Raw genomic sequence first — 21,081 nt, forward strand, 5'->3', positions numbered from 1 at the left:
TGATACAGACCAATTATCCCAGTACACGAAGGCAAAAAGATCCTGAGTTCAAGGCCATCCTGAGTACACACACACACACACACACCTACCTATAGCAGTGAAGACTTTACAGATACTATATTTGGAGATGGGGAGAGGGTATAGGTACTATTCTAGTAGCTATAGAGGAGACAGTTCAATTACAAGGTGCTCTATGCCAACACATGATCACCAGTACATGAGAAGTGCAAAGAAACATTTCCATGTAACCTTTCATTTAATAGACTGCCATTAAGAACTATAGTGGGGCTGGAGAGATAGCTCTATGGTTAAGAGCAGTTGCAGCTCTTGGAGAGAACACGTTTGGTTCCTAGCACCCAAATGAAGGCCCATGGGCACCAGACACGCGTAGGCAAACACTGATACACAAAAAGCTTTAAAAAAGGAACTGCAAGTGTAGGAGAGCCCTCGGACCCTCCTCACAGACAAGGAGAGAACAGATAAGCTATTGTCAGAGGTAGGATTTTGCATTTCCAAGGGAGCAACACTTGTGTACTGTGTATATACAACTTTAATCCAAAAGATCAAACTAACTTTATATGAGGTTAGAGAGATGGTCCAATGGTTAAAAAAACCACACTGTTCTTGCAGAGGACCTGAGTTTGGTTCCCAACAACTATGGTGGTTTGGATGGTTTAGAACCACCTGTGATCAGCTCCAATGCCTTTGGCCTCCACAGGCACCCACTTAAATGTGCATTCCAACATAGACACACACATATACAACTAAAAATAAATTTTCATATAAAATTATTTTAAAGTTTTATTCTCAAAATATATTAAAAAAAAACAAAAACAAACAAACACCATAGACTAAGAGGTTATCTCACACCACTTGCTTCTCGAGCAGTCTTTATGGAGCTGTACTTCCAAATCAATGGGTAAGTTCCTGTCTGTGCTGTCAGCCAAAGGAGCCAGCCTCTGCTGTCAAACTAGGAGTCCCAGCAGCTGATGACATGGAGTTCCTCAGTAGGATCTAGTATTGCTAGAAGATCTTGCTTACGTGGCAGACGACATGCCATTGAATCTCTCTGTTCAGAAACATCTGTCTCACATACTTGGGGACTGCTGTGCAGGGACACCTGGTGTGGCCTGACGAGGCAAAGTGTACATGGCTCCCAAAAACTGGTCGGCAATCCTTCCTGCTTCTCGAAGCCCACTCAGCAGAGCACCATGGACTGTAGCTGGGTAGTTGCGGATTGTGTGTTCCCCAGCAAAGAAGAGTCTCGGGATCGGCTGTGGGGATAGAGGTAGGGGAATCACCAAGTTGCAAACGTAACTTGATTGTGTTCAAATCGCTAAATTCCTGTTGACTTTTGAAGACCGATCTGCTACCATCACTAGTTTGTCAGTTTACCAAAGTGTCTCTTGATCAGTTTATTGATGCTCAATATTCTAGTTTTCATGTAGTACCTGCTGGCTAAGATTGGCAAGGCATCCTAAACTCTGAACCACAAGGGGAGAGCCTTCTTAGGGATAGGAATGTACTTGACTTTCTAGTTCAGAGCAGATACCAAGCCTTGGGGTTATGATACTGAGAAATACTGTAACAAGGTTTACCATAGTCTATATAAGAGCAGGACCTACAACCTACAAAGCCCTAGTAACTCAGACCTTTGCAATCCTACACGCTGTCAGAAAACTAGGTACAATTGATAAGGCTTCAAAAAGTTTGTATGCCTAGGGAGATAGAAGAGAATGTCAGATACCCTGAAGCTATCATTCCAAGAGGTGGTAAACGATCCGATACAGGTACTGGGGGCTGAACTCAGGTCTTCTGGAAGACCAGCAGCCACTCTTAAATGCTTAGCTGTTTTCCTAATCCCCAAATAGGACTTTTTTTTTTTTTTTTTTTTTTTTTTTTTTTTTTTTTTTTTTTTTTTTTTTTTTTTTTTTTTTTTTTTGTTTTTTTTTTTTTTTTGGTTTTTCGAGACAGGGTTTCTCTGTGTAGCCCTGGCTGTCCTGGCACTCACTTTGTAGACCAGGCTGGCCTCGAACTCAGAAATCCGCCTGCCTCTGCCTCCCAAGGGATTAAAGGCGTGCGCCACCACGCCCGGCTAGGACTTTTTAAAGGGAAAAAGTGAGCAAGAAAAATTACCGACTTTGTATACACTCTAGATTAATTTCTAATCTCGGCTACATTTGCAAAGCTCATGTATGAGAAATAGTACTTTATTCCAAAAGTATCTTAAGGGTAGAATAAATAATAGTCTAAAATTGTCAGAGATATCAGTTCTTCCCTAAGCTTGTGGTCTTTTCCCAAATAGGCTCAGACACAGATTCCTAGTTTCTTACCTGTGGGGCACCTGGAATTGAGGGGCCAGGAGTGATCGGCTGAGCCATTAAATCATAATCATTTCCAGAGGATCCTGCAGCCACATAAGAATAGGAGCCCCGGGCCCACGGATCAGCACGCCAGCGAGACACCACAGTTTCCTTGGGCTACACAGAGAAGTGAGTTAGTCACATTTCCAGGACAAATCAGCCATCTCTGACAACTAGGGAAGACCTTATTTATGTGAGAAGAACCATGTTGCTTACTCTTTCATAGGGGGCTAAAAGTATTGCAATTGGCCTGAAAAATAAGCTACCAAGAAATTCTTAAGACTTCCCAAGGTATTTGGTGAATTAAGCTACTTGGGATGTGACCCCACATACAAAAGAGAATCAAAAGCTAGCAGCTTTGATTTTCTGGGACACACCCTAGAGTATTATTATTTAGTTTCACACATTAAAATTCATGTCCACTCAGCACATATCTTCATCCTGACATGGAAGGAATATCCTGGCCAAGCCCTAGTTCAGTTGCAAGCTGAATCCCTGCTTGTCCACTCACTCCCATACCTGTGGTACTGCACTGCTGCCAAAAATCCCTTTGAGAATGGCCAGGCACCGGCCGACAATCACATCATCACTAATGTTCTCCATAATGCCGGCAGCTTCTCCTGCTACCAGGGCCAATAGTATTGGAGCTGGGGAAACAGAACAATTCCAGGGTTTTCTTAAGAGAACAAAGTCAACAAGCCATATACCACAAAAAGCTGGAAACTACTGTTCTCAGCTCTGTCCCTAGAAACTGACTGGTGGGCTTTCACCACCCCCTAGAATTTTTAGTCCTGGCCACTTAAGGTGGCTTCATGGCAATGGCAAGCAACATCCCTTTTACCTAGTTCATACCTATTACTACCCACAGTCATCCATTTGGTGAGTATTAACAGAATTGCATGACAACCCCAGGGCTACCTAGTTCCTGTGGTTGTGAAAGATACAAACTATACTACAGTTAACAGGCAAATAACCATATGGGCACAGAATCGTGACACAAGACATAGTAAAGAGAACAGAATAAGAGATTTAATTCAGATTCTAGGCAACAGGAATGTATGCCCTCAATTATATACATTTGATCAAGCTGTAAAGGCAAAGCTAGCCAGACAGTGAAAAGAGAAGGAATACACACAGAAGCTCTCAACAACAAAGCAACCAGGATTTGAAAACAGTTCCAAGTTCTTAGAGCCGGCAGGGAGGATAGATGGGGAACAAAGGAAGGGCTTCAGTAAATCCTTGGTAGGAAACCCTTCTTCCCCATTAGCAATCAACAAACAGGGACACTAGTAACTATTAGCAGCTGTTACAGGAGGTGACAATGGCCTGGACAAGGACATGGGTGGTGGTGGGTAAGGAATGCTAAGGGGGTGTGGGAGATATTCCATGATACTGGCAGTGACAGGACCAGATGGCCTGGATATAACCAGGGAAAAGCATGGTGCCCTCAGTGTATGAATGCCTCTTCACCAGGGATTGAATGACAGGTCAAAAACGTGTCTGTGCTGCTGAGCAGTGGCCTACAACTGCTGCATAGGAAACACCTGTTCTTCACTCTCTTGGAAGAGGGAATTAAATATACTTATTTAGCTCTAGTTAACCAACTGATTGTAAAATAAACAGGATGGGAGATAGGAACATAAACACATTTTAAGGAAGTGATCTGAGGCTTATGGGCAAATAGGATCAGGATGTTTCTTCATTTTTACATGCATTTTTTTACATGCAACACTTTGAAGGGCTTTTTAAGGATTTGCTTATTAAGTTAATAAAAAAAGTCATATCTATATTAGAAAACTTCAATATTCCTAATTCTGTCTCTATAAGAGTATGAAAAAATAAAATAGCAAACAGTTACCTTTATATAGGTTCCAGAAGAGGAAGAGCTCACCCCTGCTAGCAGTTGTACTGCCAACGTGCCCAAACAAATTGACACTCGGATCCCAGAACACACGGTCAAAGCATAACACCACCTAGCAGAGGAAGGGAGCACATCAGCTGGCCTCGGAGTGCTGCTCTCTAAGCATCACTGTCCCCTTCCAGAGTCAGACTTCTTACGACTTACTAACCACTCCTAAGAGAATCCCAAGTAGGTTTGGGATTATAAAGTGTGCTTGAATATTATACAACCAGGCACTGCCAGGCCTCAGGCCTGGATCAGACAGCTGAGGGAACAGGCAAACATGGCTACATGCAGAGCCCAGTCTTCACTGATGCTACCGGACACCAAATACTAAGCGACAGGAGAGAGGAAAGCACAGCACCTTGTTAAGGTTGCCAAATCCCATCCTCTGGACTGCAGATGTTTTCCACTCAGGAAGAGGTGGCACAAACTGAACAGCTGGTGGCTGCTGCTTCAACACTCCCAAAGGAAGTGTGCAGAGAACTGCATCACACTTATAAATAAAGGTTTGACTTGTGGAACGTGTGTTCACAGCAATCACTTCACATCCTAGAGAAAGTGGGAAAACTTTAATGGTAACAAGGATAGCTCCAATGAGGAAACTGAATATGGCAGCCAACAGGTTCAACATGCTATTTCCTTCACTTTCCAGACAAGAAAACAGAAGAGGCGAACCTAAGGTTGCCAGGCTTTAAACCCTCACTCACACTTGATAAATCCTACATGAGTTATCACTGGAGTAAAGTGGTGACCTGCTCACTAAGGATGACAACTCGAAGACAGATACATAGCCTCAAACTGTGAGATACACTATAATGCTAATTGATCTCTAAGTTGACTTAAAAATGTACTAATATGTACTTAAAAAAAAATAACACAGGGGGCTGGTGAGATGGCTCAGTGGGTAAGAGCACCCGACTGCTCCTCCGAAGGTCCAGAGTTCAAATCCCAGCAACCACATGGTGGCTCACAACCATCCGTAACGAGATCTGGCGCCCTCTTCTGGAATATCTAAAGACAGCTACAGTGTACTTACATATAATAAATAAATAAATCTTTAAAAAAAAAAATAACACAGATTAACAAAAATAAAATCAGAATAAACTGTAAGACTGAGCACCAACAAGCAGGTGGCTGATGAGCCCTAAGGTGGTTTTTATGAACACGTGTATGTATGTATATATGTATCTATGCACATGTAGTTGTATAACTGTTCATGAATATTTGCATACAAAAGATACGCATATATCTTTTTTGATCAATTCCCTGTAAACATAATTATGATTTTTTTTGAGAACATGGCACATCATAAGTATGATAACTAACCTACACTCACTTCCTGTGGACACAGAATGAAGACGGTATTATGTTTTCTGTCACTTTGCCATCTGATTGCAAAAGGTGTCTACAAAATGTACACATGAATCATGCAAACGAGTTACCAAAAATAAAGATTAAAAATTAGCCCTGTTTCATTCAGGAAAGGTGCTCTACCTTCCTATAGAGCAGGCACGTACCTGAGGCTGTGTAGCGAACCTGTCGCACTGCTGTGTTCAGTTTAATGTCCAAGCCTTCAGCTAAAGCCACAGGCACACATGAGTAGCCATTCCTTACTGTCAGGTGGCTTCCAGTAAACTCAAAGTCATCATCCTATCAAGGTAAAAGAAAGGCCTGTTGTTACACTTTTAAAATATAATTTATGCTATGCCATTTGCATTGGGTTCTATAGGATAGTGTTAAAGACCACAAGCTTGTACAAATCAATTTTTAAAATCTTTATATTTTGTGTGTATGGATGTTTTCCTACATAGAAGCCATAAGAGGGTATTGGATACTCTGGGACCAGAATGAACAACTGTCATGTTGGTGCTGGCATTCAAACCCAGATCCTCTGCCAGAGCAGCCAACCCACTTGACTGCCTGCCCTCTCCCTTATGTCCCACCTCTCCTGCCCCAAACAGTATTTTAAGACCACAAACAGTTACTCAGTATTCAAAAGTTAAACTACCCAGGGGTGGGTGGGAGGAACCACTGGCTGATCTTGCTCCTAATCTCCAGTAAGAAGTTTCTTTTGTCCCTAGATAGTTATTAGCACAGTCCTATATGACCAGGTATAGTCCATCCATCCATATGTGATGGGATAGAGACAGATGATCAGGAAGTACAAAGCATATACACACACACACATATATATATATATATACACATATATACATATACACATATATATATTTTATTCATATGAATAAAATCCTTACAGCATTATAGATGTTCAAGGCATCAGATCCACTGCCATAATTACATTTTTACTTAAGAGCAAAATCCACTTTTAGTTCTTAAATTGACAGACTAAAGTTGAGGAAGATTTCCAAAACTAGTTGGTCAAGTTAGGCGAAGGCAGCCCAGAGGCTTAAGTTCTTGGACATCTGAAGTTATCAAGCCAGGGTCTGACCTGGAAGCTAAGAGTATACCAATGGTCTAGAAACTCGGGGGGGTGGGGGGCAAGGAATTATGATTTTTAGTAATTAGATGTTAAAACTGATCTAGCAGCAAAGATAAGCTCAGGTGTGAGGATGACAATTTTTCAGAATGTAAAAAGTACAGACAGAACTAGAAGGGTAACAATGATAGAGCATGTGCCCTAGGGTCATGTAGAGTCAGTAACAAAAAGGACAAGCCAAAGACTAGAAGAAAATAGTGTAAAATATGTATCTGACAAATGAGCTCTTCTGACTTAAAAGACAACCAGATTTTCACTGAAAGAAGACAGAGCAGCTGATAAACATGAAGGTACTATCCTGACAGTCACTGGAATGGTGGCATCTCTGGAGATGTGAAACACATGGATCGTCGCTGACTTAAAAGGGGAAAGTCACCTAGTATGCAGTTCGGAAGTTTGTTACATGGTTAAAAACAGGGCTAGGGGTGTAAGCACAGTGCAGTGGCAGAGCAATTACCTGATAGGCACAGGCCCTGAACCCGATCCCCAGTACCACCAAAGCCAGAAACTACTTTCCCTAAGATCTTAGCAATTCCATTCCTACTTTCTTTGGAGGGTGGGGGAGCAGTCAGAGACAGGATCTCAAGGTGTGTCTCACTGGCTGTCCTGGAACTCATTATGTCTACCAGGCTGGCTATGGATTCAGACATCCACCTGCCTCTGCCTAAATTGCAAGTGCTAGGATTAAAGGCATGACCAACCATGCTCAGCTCCACTCTTACATTTTTATCTGATAAAAATAATATTCAGAGCAACTTCACTAATATTACCACAATACACACATACATCACCAGCAATAAATTAACAACCTATGTTTATCTCTACGGTAGAGCTGTAATAAAGAGATAAACAACATCATGGTAAGTGAAGTCATTCATAAAGACAACTTACAAGAAAACAAGACAAAGGCCGGGCGTGGTGGCGCACGCCTTTAATCCCAGCACTCGGGAGGCAGAGGCAGGCAGATTTCTGAGTTCGAGGCCAGCCTGGTCTACAAAGTGAGTTCCAGGACAGCCAGGGCTACACAGAGAAACCCTGTCTCAAAAAACAAACAAACAAACAAAAAGAAAGAAAGAAAGAAAGAAAAGCAGTATCGGGCAGAGCGATTAATTGCAAAGGGCAGAAGACAACTCAGGATAATGTAAAATGTTCTGTAACTAAAAGTTTTTAAAGAGGCAATCTAGGCTATACTGACCTTGAATTCACTAATTTTTTTCTGTCCTAGCCTCCAAAGCACTGGGATGACAGGAGTGCACCATGACAACAGGGTGAAATGCTCTATATCCTAGTTGTGGTGGTAGCTCATTGTGAAACAAGCTTGGCAAATCATCAAGCTGATTGCTTATGCAGATTTTTTGTAAGCAAATGCCATCTCCTCCTGAAGCTGTCTACAAGACAGACATATAGACAGACAGACAGAATAATGAAGGAGTCCTACCTGATCCCAATGTTTAAGAGAGAGGGTAGAGAGAGGTGTGGCGTTGGCAAATTCAAGATTTGCAAAATGCCAGTCAAGTATTTGTCTGTCTCTTGATGAGAGGTATACATCACTGAAAAAAAAAAAATTAGGGAGTACAGGGTTAACAAAAATACAAAAGACATCACTACTAGTCTCAATGAGCTCCATGGATGGTGTAAGCCAATCTGGACTTTAAGCTGGGGGGGGGGGGGGGGGGGGGGGACGGGACTCTGCCTTATATCTAAAGCACAGAACAGGCTCTCACCTCTGTTATTAAACTACTCTGTCCCTAATTTCTAGAGAGCAATGTCAAACTTGGTTTAGCAAATTACAGTGGGGTCACCTTTGTGTGAAAAAATTTCCTCATACTAAGTCTTCATACATCACAAAAGTGTAAGCTTCGTCTCAAATCCACAGGCTAATTTACTCCAAGGACAGACAGCATCTCTGTCTGCAAGAAAACAGGGCGGATGCATGTGGAGTATTTTATTAGCATGCAGTCACTGCCTGACCCCAGTGGAAATAACAAGAACAGTTCTGTCTCCTGCTCCAAATCTTTCCAGTATAAAGCAACAGTACTTTTAAATCACACTCAAAGACAATTCCCACCTATGAGAGGTCATCTCAATACCAGGACTCGTGGAGAAGGGCTAACTGTAGATACTGAGAATGTCGTCACACTAACATGTAAGAGGAGGAGACTACAAACCTGAGAAACAGCCCATGTCCACACACACTTCCCATTCATCACATAATTCAATACGCTCAAGAAAAAAAGCATCACTGTTTTATTATCTTCCAAACTGATCTCAAGGAAAGCGAAGCTAAAATTCTTAATGTCTGAGTTTCTCTCCTTACCTTGGGGGATTGGCTTCCAATTCTTGAAGTTTTTCTTCTAGCTTTCCTTGTGTTTCAGCTAATTCATCATATTCCTGACATTATATAAAAAATAAATGAGTGTGGCTTAATCTTAAATAGATATCTACCTAATTCATATGTAGCACACTTCCTGCTCAGACCATGCTTATAAAGTGTGATTTAATTTAAGGCGGGGTTCTTTATCTGGAAACAAGTTATGAGTCTGGGGTGAGACAGGGCAGGAGGAGAAATGGTAAAAGCACTAGCAGTGTGTTCCAAGCCAGGATGTAGAGCAAAGCAGCTACTATGCTCTCAGCACCTCTCGGGGCCTTGGGACAGGACTCCTTAGACATACTTCATTTAAGCTTCACAAGGACCCTCCAATCTATGTGTGGCTAATACCATGCCTGCCACAGATAAGGTGACTACGGAGGCCAAGGTGTTAGGGACACCAGGTGGGTTACTTAAACCACAGTCTGACTTCAAACTTCACATGCATTACCAATCTCAACCGTCAGGATAAGAACCCTGCAGGAAACATTCTCACACAATACTGACTCTCCATGGCTCCTAAGGCACCAAAACCCCTTCTCCTAGTACAGACAGTTACCATTGGCTGTGGCTCGGCTCAGGCTCCCTACCTCTCCCTGACTGTTCAGGGCAGGACGGCACTGACCTTGCAGAGGGCAGTCAGATCTCTGTGCTTGCTTTTCACCAGGAACTCGGCTGTAATATCTCTGGGCGGTTTCACTTCTGAAGCTTCTTTGTATTGCTGATGGAGCTCTTTAATTTTCTCCTTCAAATTTACCATCTAAGATGGAAAAGTAAAAAATTTTCATACTCGATAGCAAAGCAATTCATTCCCAAATAACATACCCTTCACAGTGAGTCTTCCTGTACACTGTTATGAAAGAGCCTGGGAAATTCTGAATACCAGTTCTATGTCCTGCCATTTGGGAAAAAAACAGAGTTTAACAGAGGTTTCTGAAACATTATCAGGTAACTAAGATGGATTTTTGTCTTCCAAAACAATAAAGAGGGAAATGAATATTCCATTTTTAAAAATATGTGAAACAACCTACCATCAATTTAAACTTATTTTGGGAAAGCAGCTAGCTGTCACTGCTTTGCTTTGAGACAAGGTCTCACTATGTAGCCCAGATCTTAACCTCACAGCTCCTCTTGCTTCAGCCTCTTGGGTGTTGGAATCTCACAGGCTCACCACCATGCCCAGCTTTGATCCTTATATTAAACTTACATGTAAAAGTCAGATCACTACAAAAAGAACCTTAAGCGATCATTCCTAATGTTAGTTTCTCAGTTATCAACAAGGTATTGAAACCTGGCCCGCAGATGTCTACCAACTGGCAATTCTCCAGCTATTCCTCAATCCTTGCCACAGTCCATACAGAGCTGCGCTGGAGTTCCTGTGTGACAGGAAGCCTGACAATGTGAGGCCCTGTCCCCAGCTAAGGAACCATTTCTCCATAAACTGATATTTTTTGCAGTTGGTAAAATAAAAAGGAAAATACAACTATATTTGAAACACCTAGAACCTGAAACTTGGTGGTGACAGAGTCCTCAGTTAGGAAATGGAGGTGGGAATGTTGGCATCTGAGAGAATTATGGCAATGAATGGGCTGACTAGGTTGTTGTCTTCAATGAGTAGCTGGCCTCAGCTCATCTTGCTCTAGCCCCAGACCTCAGCACAGGTGCTGTACCAATCAACTGCAGTTGGTAAGGATAAGGAGACCCAGCCGGGCTGCTCAAAAAAGGCCTTTAGCATTTTAAGTTAAAGGAATCCCCGTTTTAGTTTTTTAGAACACTGAATGCAAAGCTCTACCTTATTAAGAAGCTCTTTCAACTCCTCCTGAGTTTTCACTATCTTCTTCCAATGTTCAATCTGCTCATCTTTGACATGCTTTTCTTGCAGCCTGTAAGAGACAACACATATATATGGCCCAGCTGCAGAACCGGCTCTATAGCACAAAATTGGAACCTAGCCAAAAATCCAAGGGCCAAAGCCCAACAAATGTCAAATATTCAGACAAGGAAATTAGCTTGTTCTATTTGTTACCTAGCCTACAAGATAAATAATATGCATTAAAATGGTACGTTTTAGAACAGGTACATTTTAGAAAGTGGCCTTGGGGATTCTATAATTTTTTAAAATGTGTTACTTTGAAATTCATCTTTTTAAAAAAAAATTTATTTAGTTTTATTTTGAGTGTTTGCCCGTCTTGTCTATGCACTGCATGCGTGCAGTTACTTCAGAGGGAGGGGCAAGGGAGTGTCAGCTCTTCTGTTACTATACAGACAGCCGTTATGAGTGGCTGTAGGAGCCCTGGGAACTGAACCCAGGCCCTCTGGGTGAGCAGCCCGTGCTCCTCTTTAACCACTGAGTCATCTCTCCAGCCCTGATTTTAGAACTTAAAATCTCACATGAAAATATGTAAAAATTAGCTCAAATAAGACATAAATAACAATCTGTAAATGGAATTCACTATGCAATAAACAGTTTCAAAGTACTTACTGAATGACAACCTCCAATGCCTGGCCAAGGGATACAGGTTTATTATTGAGGACGTTGAAGTCTAACTGGTGACTAAGGTAAGAGGTGGCTTCTAGCAACCGGTTAAATTCTTGTTCTACCATTTCATCTTTCTCTTTTGGAACCTGCAAATATGAATATAGCAGAGTTGGTCCTTATAAGACTATAAGCAGTCATCCATGAACACACAAAAATGTTCTACAGTTTAGAGGCCAAAATATGCATTTCAAAGGAAAACCTTTGAGGACAATGATTTGACTTTTTCTATGAAGTGGTAAGTCCATTTAAATGAGATATGAAATGTTTCAGGCCTGAAATATTTCCTTCTCTCCCACTTTTCCCTCAGAGCTGGGACTCTGGAGCTAGAAGACCTGCATTGGCACTAGCTGAAGTTACACAAAGCACAAGGTACACTGAGCTACGCTGCACTGACATGCAAAGGACACACTAGAAAAGTCCCAGAGAACAAAAACTGTGATCACACACCTCAAGGCCTTAAAGAATAAGAACAAAATGGGAAAAGAAGCAGCTCAAGTTACCTGCTCAAGGATGAAAGAATTTCAAAGGACAGGAGAAAATATGGAAGTAAATTCATGGTGCCGACAATAACCCATCATAACCATACTTTTACATAGAAATTAATAATGGAGTCTCAGCTTCAGAGTTCAATGCTAAAGGTCTTAGACTATGAATAGTTACCAGAAGGTCTGGTGCCTTGCTGTGGCAGAGGAAGGGAACATACAACCAAGCAGTCCTCTAGCTGACCTAGACCATTCTACAGGCTCTACAGACAGCAGCATTAATTAGTTCATTAGTACCATTCCTTGGATACATCTTAGTTTTGTCCCAATGTAAACTATCTGCAGCCCCACTGCTGGAGTCATTGGCAATAGTGAGAGACACCAAGGCCTAAGATAAGCATCTTTTGCCAGGGCTGGGCACTGTGTAAGAAATGAGATTTAAAATATAGACTTCACTTTGCAATCAATCTACAATAGGGAACAAGAAAACCAAGCAGTAAAATAGGCTCTAGCAGCTACCAAGCTACCAAGCCTGAAGTGTTTGGTAGGATGGGACAAAATCACCACAGTAAGAAGCTACCTCTCAATGGAAACCCTTCAATTTTATACTTGCAAGCACTCAACTATACCATCCCATGAGATGGGTCACTCCTATGGCAAAGACAGATGACCTATCAAAAAAGGGTGACTGTCTCTAAAAGAGAAGGGGAAGAGCGCCAAAGCAGCTCTGCTTTGGATCTGTGAACACAACAGATACAAGTGACAGTCATACTTAACACCTCAAGGAGAGAGGTGGCTTTCACAGAGAATTAGCTACTCCCCGCCTAAAGGAAATCTAAACTCCAATAATCTCGTTTGTGTAGAAAACGAGATAGAGAGCCAGGCTTCAGATGCTTGGTGCTGTTTATGCATTACCGTGGTCTCAGGAGCTGGTGGGTCAGAATAGCTGGTGCCCCATTTCCACAGTGAAAGAAGAGCTCTCAGTGATGGTCCTGCTTGCTCTGACTGCACCACTAGAGTTGTTCAGAGACCCTCTCATGAATTTCATTCACATTCTCATCAGTTACTTTCAAAGATGTGATGGCCATGTATTCAGTAACTTAAAGTGAAATCCTGCCGGGAACTTGCTATTTCTGGTGCAAGCAAGCCTGCAATAGTGCTATAAAAGATGGCTCGAGCACTCGGCACTGAGCTCTCCTCTCAGAAGGAGACAATCACGTCTCAGTATAAAAATCTCCATGACTCCCCAATGGTAACAGCAAGACTGCTTTCCTGGAGTGTTTCTATGCAGGTTTCTAAAATGCCTCACAAGAGGATGCTCTACCAAGAGGAGCTACTAAACCACATATGCCTCCTCTACCACGGGGCGGGATGTGCCAAAACACAAGAGCGCAATGGGGCAGATTAAAGCTCTTCCAGTGCCAACTGGATGGCTTGCTTCAGACAAGCTTTAATCTTTGTGGTTAGGGTGACAGTCACATAAAAGAGTTCAACTGAGAAACACCCAGCATCCCCGTTCAGGAACTGGGCCTAGGGTGTGTGGTAGAGAAATATTTAAAGGGACACTGTCAAGGTTAGAGGGACCAAATTGACCTTTGTTTCTTCCCTCTATTTTCTGAGCAGCCTGCTTGATTCATTACACTTCCCCCTTTCCCATCCACACTCCCCACCAAAAAACAAAACAAAACAAAACTGATGTTTTACATGCGCTTTCAATGACAAAAACTAAACGCACCAGCCCAACATATAGGCGCAACTCTACAACAACAAACCAGTGTGAATGTGTGATGGAGAGGATCATTGAAAGGAAAAGATTTAAGTGTTAAGCTTTTAATGGGTTACTGTAAACAGTGAAGAAAATGATTTGAAAAATTATGAAAAAATACCTTGACAGTGTCCTTTTAATCAGTGCAGCAGAGGGAGAAATAAACTGTAAATAACAGCCCAACAGCCACGTCGAGTTTAGTTTTGTATGACAGCAGTAAAATCAAGGCTTTAAACACATAGCATGACAGAAGCATTCTGTTAGCTTAGAAGCTGCAACCACTGGAGAAATAAGGAACAGACTATACAGAGACCAAAATGGGAGAGTCAAGGCATAGAAATGGCCAGGGGTCGGGGCAATTTAACAAAGGCAGGCCGGGGTGGGAGTGAGAAAGCACTCAAACAAAAGGAAAACTCAATTAAAAAACAGAAAACACAGAACAGTAACACAAAAACAAACAAGACTCAAACCAAAGAAGTACTACCACATTTGATACCAGATGAAAGACTGCATGTCCAGTACCCACTTAGACCCAAGTCTCCGAGTTATGAGGTATGTGAGGCAGTCAGCAACCAGGCCCATCCATTCTCTGCCCAGGTGAGCAATTACAGCAATGCTGATTTTGCCAGTGTAACCAGGAGAAGTCGGGCTGTTCTACATTAACACTAACATTTCAGTTGTAAATGAAAGGAGTATTGGGAAATGTAAATAGCATAGGTGTCCGCTGGCAGACCAATAGTGATCAGGAGAAACTCAAATGTGTTTTGAATGCATTTAAATACTGAATCCACTGCCAAAAGGCCAGTTACAGACACTATGTTTTACATATCTGACAATTTAAAGATCTAGTAAATGACTAAGGACTTAGAAATGACCAGTGTTCTATATTTCATTCCCTTTGCTTAAAATCTTTGGACTCTATTACTTCTACAAATAATTATGGAGATGTTTCTCTAAAGGAAAACTCTAGACATGCAGGATGGATCATCGTGCATCCCCAACCCCAACGAACACTGAAGCTCAACACTCTCTCTAGCTGCCCATAGAGAACCGCAGAGAATGGTGAGGTACTGCCTTAGGGATCATTGTCATTTTAGTAGTTTAACAATAGGCACCAGGACAATAAGATTCTTAATTAAGTCAGTCAGAGTGCCACCACACAGCTGAGTTCAGATCCCAGCCTTCACATAAGAAGGTAACCCAGTGCAGGGGAAGCAGGGACACAAGGATCCCTAGAGCCTGCTGGCCAGCCAAAGAGCTCAACCAGTGAGCTCCAGGTTCTGTGAGAGACCCTGTCTCAGAAATAAGACAAAGAATGAAAGAGGGAGACACCAACCTTTTATGTACATTTACACTCCAAACACAATATACATCAGACATACATGTACACAGAAGTACACATACACAAAAAATGAATAGTAACAACAAACACCATCTATTTACATTTTTTTCCTAGCAAAAAGTGGCTAGGTAAGGAGCTGTGTCCTTAAGCAAGCACCACCTGTGATATCTATAACCTCTCTCTTTTTGTGGTTTTTGGAGACAGGGTTTCTCTGTGTAACCCTGGCTATCCTGGAACTCACAAAGATCCACCTGTACCTGCCTCCTAAGTGCCGGGATTGAAGGTGTGTACCTCCATATCCGGTGCTATCTGTAACTTTCAGTAACTGCTGGCCTTATTAAACATGGGAAAATAATTCTCTATGCACTAACAAAAGAACCATCAAATTGCTTCCCTCCCTCCTTTGTGATACTAAGGACTGAACCCCAGATGACTGGGTTCACTCAGTCTTTGTGAGTTCCAGAATGGCCAGGGCTACACAGGGAAACCCGGTCTCAAAAGAAAAACAAAAACCAAAAGACAAAGGAGAGAAGGCTATAGATATCAGAGGCGGTGCTTGCTTAAGGGCACACACAGCTCTATACCTGGCCACCCTTGCTATAGGAAGAAAATGTAATAGGTGGTGTTTGTTGTTACTTCTTATTTCTTTTGATCTTCCTGCTTTAGCTACTAAGTAGCTGGAATTACAGAACTGTGCTGGGTAAATTTTGACTAAGGTTGCACATAAAAGAACATAGAATCTCATTTTTTTTATAGCTCTGGCTGTCCTGGAACTCACTTTGTAGACCAGGCTGGCCTCGAACTCAGAAATCCGCCTGCCTCTGCCTCCAGAGTGCTGGGATTAAAGGCGTGTGCCACCACGCCCGGCTAGAATCTCATTTTTTAAACAGTAAGAAATCTTAATAGCTGAGTAATTTCTACTCTAGGTGGGCCTTGCTGGCTCCAAGGGAAACTATTTTGTTTTGTTTTGAAACAGGGTCTCTCTATTATGTAGCCTTGTCTGTCCTGGAACTTGCTATGTAGACCAAGCTGGCTTCAAACTCACAGAACTCCTTGTGCCTCTGTCTCCTGAGTGCTGGGATTAAAGGAATACTCCATGGAGCTAGGCCTTAGGGAACTATTTTTAAACTCTTTAAGAGGACACAGTCACACAGGCAATCACTTGCCCTACCCCACCTATCCTCCTGAAAATACAGGCAGGTGTAACAGAACAAAATGAGAATCTGAGCTAGAACCCCAGGAAACAAACTGATTCTTAAATGCTTGATCACAGTGGCTTTAGGGAAATCCATGAGAAATAGTTTTCCATTCTACAAAATGAAACTACTGACCTACTCAACTTCTCATCTTTCTTCAACAACAGCAAACAAGGTTCTCTGTACCTGTCCTCTAAATGAAAAACTAGCCTACAGGTCAACAGTTCTGCATTCTTACTGAGCCAGACCATCGGAGACAGAAAAACATATTAATGTGGTTTCTAACATATAGCTATGCAAAAGGCAAGAGGAACTCAAAGCTACAAAGAATTCTTTCTAAAACTAAAATGCCTGAAGAACCATCACTTGGCTATAGCACCAAATACAAATAGACTTAGGGAAAAACCACACCATAGGCAGGAAGGACGGCTCGGCAGTGAAGAGCACCGTTGCTTTTGCAGAGGACCCAGGTTCAATACCCAACACCCACGTGGTATTTCACAACCAACTGTAATTCCAGTACCTGGGGTTCCAAAACCCTCTTCTGTCTTCCATGGGCAGCAGGCACACATTATGCACAGAGATCATGTATGCAAAACACGCAAATACATAAAATAATTAACTCTAAAGGGAAAAAAGGAAAGAAAAACCATATCCCTTGTTCAAATTACTCAATGTTTCCCCACAGGCCTAGTCCTCAGATAGGGAGCTTAACCAGGACATAATAGACAAGTTTCTATAGTATGATCAGCAGAAGTGGTTCTTATACAAGCTGTTTATCATATCCCACACTGTAACAGGACAGATTGGTGACTATGCTTCGGGGGAACGTGCTAGTGGGTATATTGTTAAAACGTTTTTTAAAATGTGCTACACAAAAATAAAATCACCAATAACAACAACCCCTCCCCCNAAAAAACCCCACACAAACAAAAACAAAACAAAACAAGCCAGCACTGATAGAGCAATCGCCTAGAGAAGCATGAGGGGCTGGATCCCATTCCCAACCCAGCAAACACAAAACTAAAAGCTTATTTTATGAGCTTAGCTAAGCTGTGCTTAGTTAGTACAGAGGCCCGCTGGCTCAGGCCCTGGAGGGCTCAGGAGCCAGCAGTCACAGACGGAGTGTATAAGCGCTGAACACACTTCTCTGCCTAGATCTTTACTTGCTGCTGTTCCCCTCACACAGCCAGGCTCTTTCCTGCCTTGTCTAAGTCACTTCTCCTGGGCCAGCACCCCCACAGCAAGGCTACACTGTAGCTTGTCTTCTTACCTCACTAGGATGACCTCACCCCGTCCCACAGAGCTCTCTCCACCTACTCACCTTCCTCAGCCCCAGTGTGCAACCTCGGCTGAAGTCCTAAACTGCAACTCACAAATGTGTTCCCTCCCTCTGTGACCCTGTCCTGCCAGTCACTTCCACACACCCTCATGCCCTGACTCTTCTGTAGCAATGGCTCTAACCCTTGGCAAATCTGCCTCAGCTTGATCTTGCTGACAGACTTTGTGCATGTTCTTTCACTCCGGAACCCAGAACACTGGGGCGGGGAGCTAGGACCTGAGTCGCAACCAAGTTGGCTTGAGTAGACATGAATTAGCACCTGCAACCCTTGTGGTAACAGTTACTCTTAGACCCTCTTTCCCTGCAGGAGAAACAGGAAAGTTAAACAGACTGGGAAAATGGGAGTACTATAATACTCTTCCTACTTTGTAAATTTTTAAAAATTCCATAATAAAAACTGGAGGGTGCTACTTCCATATAAGGAACAGTAGATTGCAGCAGAGAACTTGTCTTCAACTTTATTTTTTTTACTGACTTTTGTCAGTAAATTATTAGTAACTTTTTATAAGTTATTAATAAGTTAGCATAAATTATATCCCTTCTCTCTCATTCCATTCCTATTTTGTTAGATGTCTCTCACAAATAAGCCCTGGAAAGAAATCTGCACATCTGGTAGACATAACCCAAGGCGTTTCCTTAACATCAGCCTCTTTCTGATCTGAAGCCCATAAAGCCCACATCAGGAGTAAACACAGATGTCCCCTGAGATCATCATCCTGTAAAACTTAAGAGCAGGGAATCTTATCACCCTGGTAACAATAACTTAGCTATACATATACACTACATAGCAAACTTTCTTTCTCAAAATACAAAGTTAACCATATTTTTACATTCTCAGACAGTGTTTTCTCATCCTGACAGGGGAGCTGGTCAAATTTCTGCTAAACACAAACTTCTGAATTTTACTCATACCTCCAAAATCAGGATTGCCAGGGGCAGCCTAGGCATGTCTGACCAAGGCCTGTTCTCTCACATCTCAGACCAATCGCCATGTTGCTGCTAATCTCACACCAAGGACAAGAAGCTCCTAGGCCTCTCTCTGACCATAAGCACTAACTTACTCTACCTCTGGGTAAGTGTCCCTGGCTGTTTGCTAGCCCGCCCGTCAGAAGCCTCTATCTATACACACAAAGGGAAGTGACAGAGCACACAGAGCTAAAGCACATGATGGAGGGACAGCACAGAAATAGGAAGACTCAGGTTCAATTCCATAGGTCTATTGAAAAAAATTGGCTAGGGCCAATTAACTGTGTGGCCAGCCTTCAGTCAATTCCTACAGACAAAATGCCTAGGCAGACATGTAAATTTGCACATATACCATTATCTCTTCCTAAATAACTCAGAGTTAAGAAAACAGCTAGAAAAACGTCAATTGTTTCTAAGTCTATATAGTCACGCCATGCTCATCTCTCTTCTCAGTCTGTATACTCATAGCATGCTCAGTCATACAGTTCCCTAAAATGATTTCCAACCAAACCAAAGAAATTTTGAAAACCTGTTTGTCATCAACTTACAGCTTGTCCATTGGCTTCATAAAGTGGGCATTTTTGCTTGATCTTGGCCAGTTCCATATTTACTTGTTTGCTGACGACAGCCATGGGATTCCCTCCTAGGAAAAAACTCAAACAAAGTCAGCCTATCCTTGAAAAGGAAAACCTCAAAGTCAAATTTTCTTTACTCAAAACAAAAACTTGCTAAATTCAGCCTTGGTGGCCTATGCCGGTGCTGCAGCCCTTTCAAGGTGAGAGACAGGAAGACGGAGTGGTGTCCAAGGCCAGCCAGCTATGCAATGAGACACCCTGCAGAATAAGCAAGGGCGGGCATAGAACTCAGTACTAGAGGTGGTCTCCCATTTTCAAGGCACTGAGCTGGATCCCCAGCAGCACTGCCAAAAAACCGAGTAAGCAGCTGACAATGCAGGGTGTTAATTATATCTTCTGTTCTAAAGCTCACAGGGAAAACGTAGACCAAGGTGAAAATATTAAATAAGCCAGGCACCTTTAATCTCAGCACTTGGGAGGCAAAGACAGGTGGATCTCTGTGTTTGAGGCCAACCTAGTCTATAGAGTGAGTTCTAGGACAGCCAGGGCTACACAGAGAAACCCTGTTCAGAAAAACCAGGGGGGAAAAGTTATATTACTCATAATCCTTTAATGTTTTAATACAGAGCTTTCTGCGATTTAGGTGTACAGGGCTTCACATAAAAGGGTTATAACCCATTCTGCAATAGTTATAATTTAGCAATACATTGCAAACAAGTTATGCTATGAAGCTATAATTCTTAGTGGATATTCATGTCTCACCATATAATAATTTAATCTTCTAATGTGGTTTCTAACGCTGTGCCATTAAAAACAATGTTGTGTTGGAAATGATCCAAACACAGCATCACTCACTGGTCTGTTTCCTTAGGATAAATTCTTTAAACTATAAAAAGATGCCCTAGTGTCAAAAGACTTGTACAATTCACATTTTTCTGCCTTCAGAAAGTATAATTGTTAAGGTACCTTCCACTAATAGGAGATAAGGACCTGCTGTGATTTGAATATACTTTGCTCCCTCAAAACACAGGTTGGGCCAGGTTGTAGTGGCGCATGCCTTCAATCCTAGCACTTGGGGGTGGGGACACAGAAGCAATTGGATCTCTGAGCTCCAGGTCAGCCTGATCTACAGATTGAGTTCCAGGACTTTCAGAGCTACTGAGAGAAACCCTGTCTCGTTAGAACAAAACAAACTCAGAACCAAAACAACAAACTCAGGCTGGAGTTGAATTCCCACTTAATCCTCCTATTCAAAAGGTAAACGCTTTGGAGAGGATATAATAGGTGAACTTGACTGACTCGTATTAGCCTTAGGAGGGTGAGACATAAAGGCACTCACATACAGTTTCTTGCCATGTGATCTGAACTACCAGAAACTATTAGCAAGAAGCCTATCAGATCACTGCTCCTTTGGCCTAGAACCACAACTATAAGGAAAGTAAGTAAACTCTCATTATGACTCTGTCTGTGCTGTGTCCCTATGACTCACTGTCTATCTGTCTGTAGTGTGTCCCTAAGACTCACATTGTCTGTGCTGTGTCCCTATGACTCACTGTGTCCCTATGACTCACTCACTGTCTGTCTGTGCTGTGTCCCTATGACTCACTGTCTGTCTGTGCTGTGTCCCTATGACTCACTCACTGTCTGTCTGTGCTGTGTCCCTATGACTCACTCACTATCTGTCTGTGCTGTGTCCCTATGACTCACTCATTGTCTGTGCTGTGTCCCTATGACTCACTC

At 42.3% G+C, this 21,081-nt stretch overlaps 1 protein-coding gene across 4 annotated transcripts in view; it reads right to left on the reverse strand.

Moving 5' to 3' along the window:
- Positions 1-765: 765 nt before the first annotated feature.
- Kdm1a (lysine demethylase 1A) overlaps positions 766-21,081 on the reverse strand; it is a 54,436-nt gene continuing 34,120 nt past the window's right edge. The window contains exons 8-20 of one of the 4 annotated variants that reach the window (XM_029476768.1): positions 19,315-19,409; positions 14,042-14,053; positions 11,617-11,759; positions 10,927-11,017; positions 9,760-9,894; positions 9,084-9,157; positions 8,205-8,316; positions 5,784-5,916; positions 4,628-4,815; positions 4,222-4,336; positions 2,883-3,010; positions 2,334-2,480; positions 766-1,274 (exon numbers count right to left, since the gene is read on the reverse strand). In XM_029476768.1, the coding sequence (XP_029332628.1) occupies positions 1,089-1,274; positions 2,334-2,480; positions 2,883-3,010; positions 4,222-4,336; positions 4,628-4,815; positions 5,784-5,916; positions 8,205-8,316; positions 9,084-9,157; positions 9,760-9,894; positions 10,927-11,017; positions 11,617-11,759; positions 14,042-14,053; positions 19,315-19,409 (1,559 nt within the window). In that variant the 3' untranslated portion in view covers positions 766-1,088. The remainder of the gene's footprint in view (positions 1,275-2,333; positions 2,481-2,882; positions 3,011-4,221; positions 4,337-4,627; positions 4,816-5,783; positions 5,917-8,204; positions 8,317-9,083; positions 9,158-9,759; positions 9,895-10,926; positions 11,018-11,616; positions 11,760-14,041; positions 14,054-19,314; positions 19,410-21,081) is intronic. The other 3 variants (XM_029476767.1, XM_021160226.2, XM_021160225.2) reach the window with 3 other exon arrangements.

This window comes from Mus caroli, chromosome 4 (genome assembly GCF_900094665.2).
Source record: "Mus caroli chromosome 4, CAROLI_EIJ_v1.1, whole genome shotgun sequence".
Taxonomy (NCBI): Eukaryota; Metazoa; Chordata; class Mammalia; order Rodentia; family Muridae; genus Mus; species Mus caroli.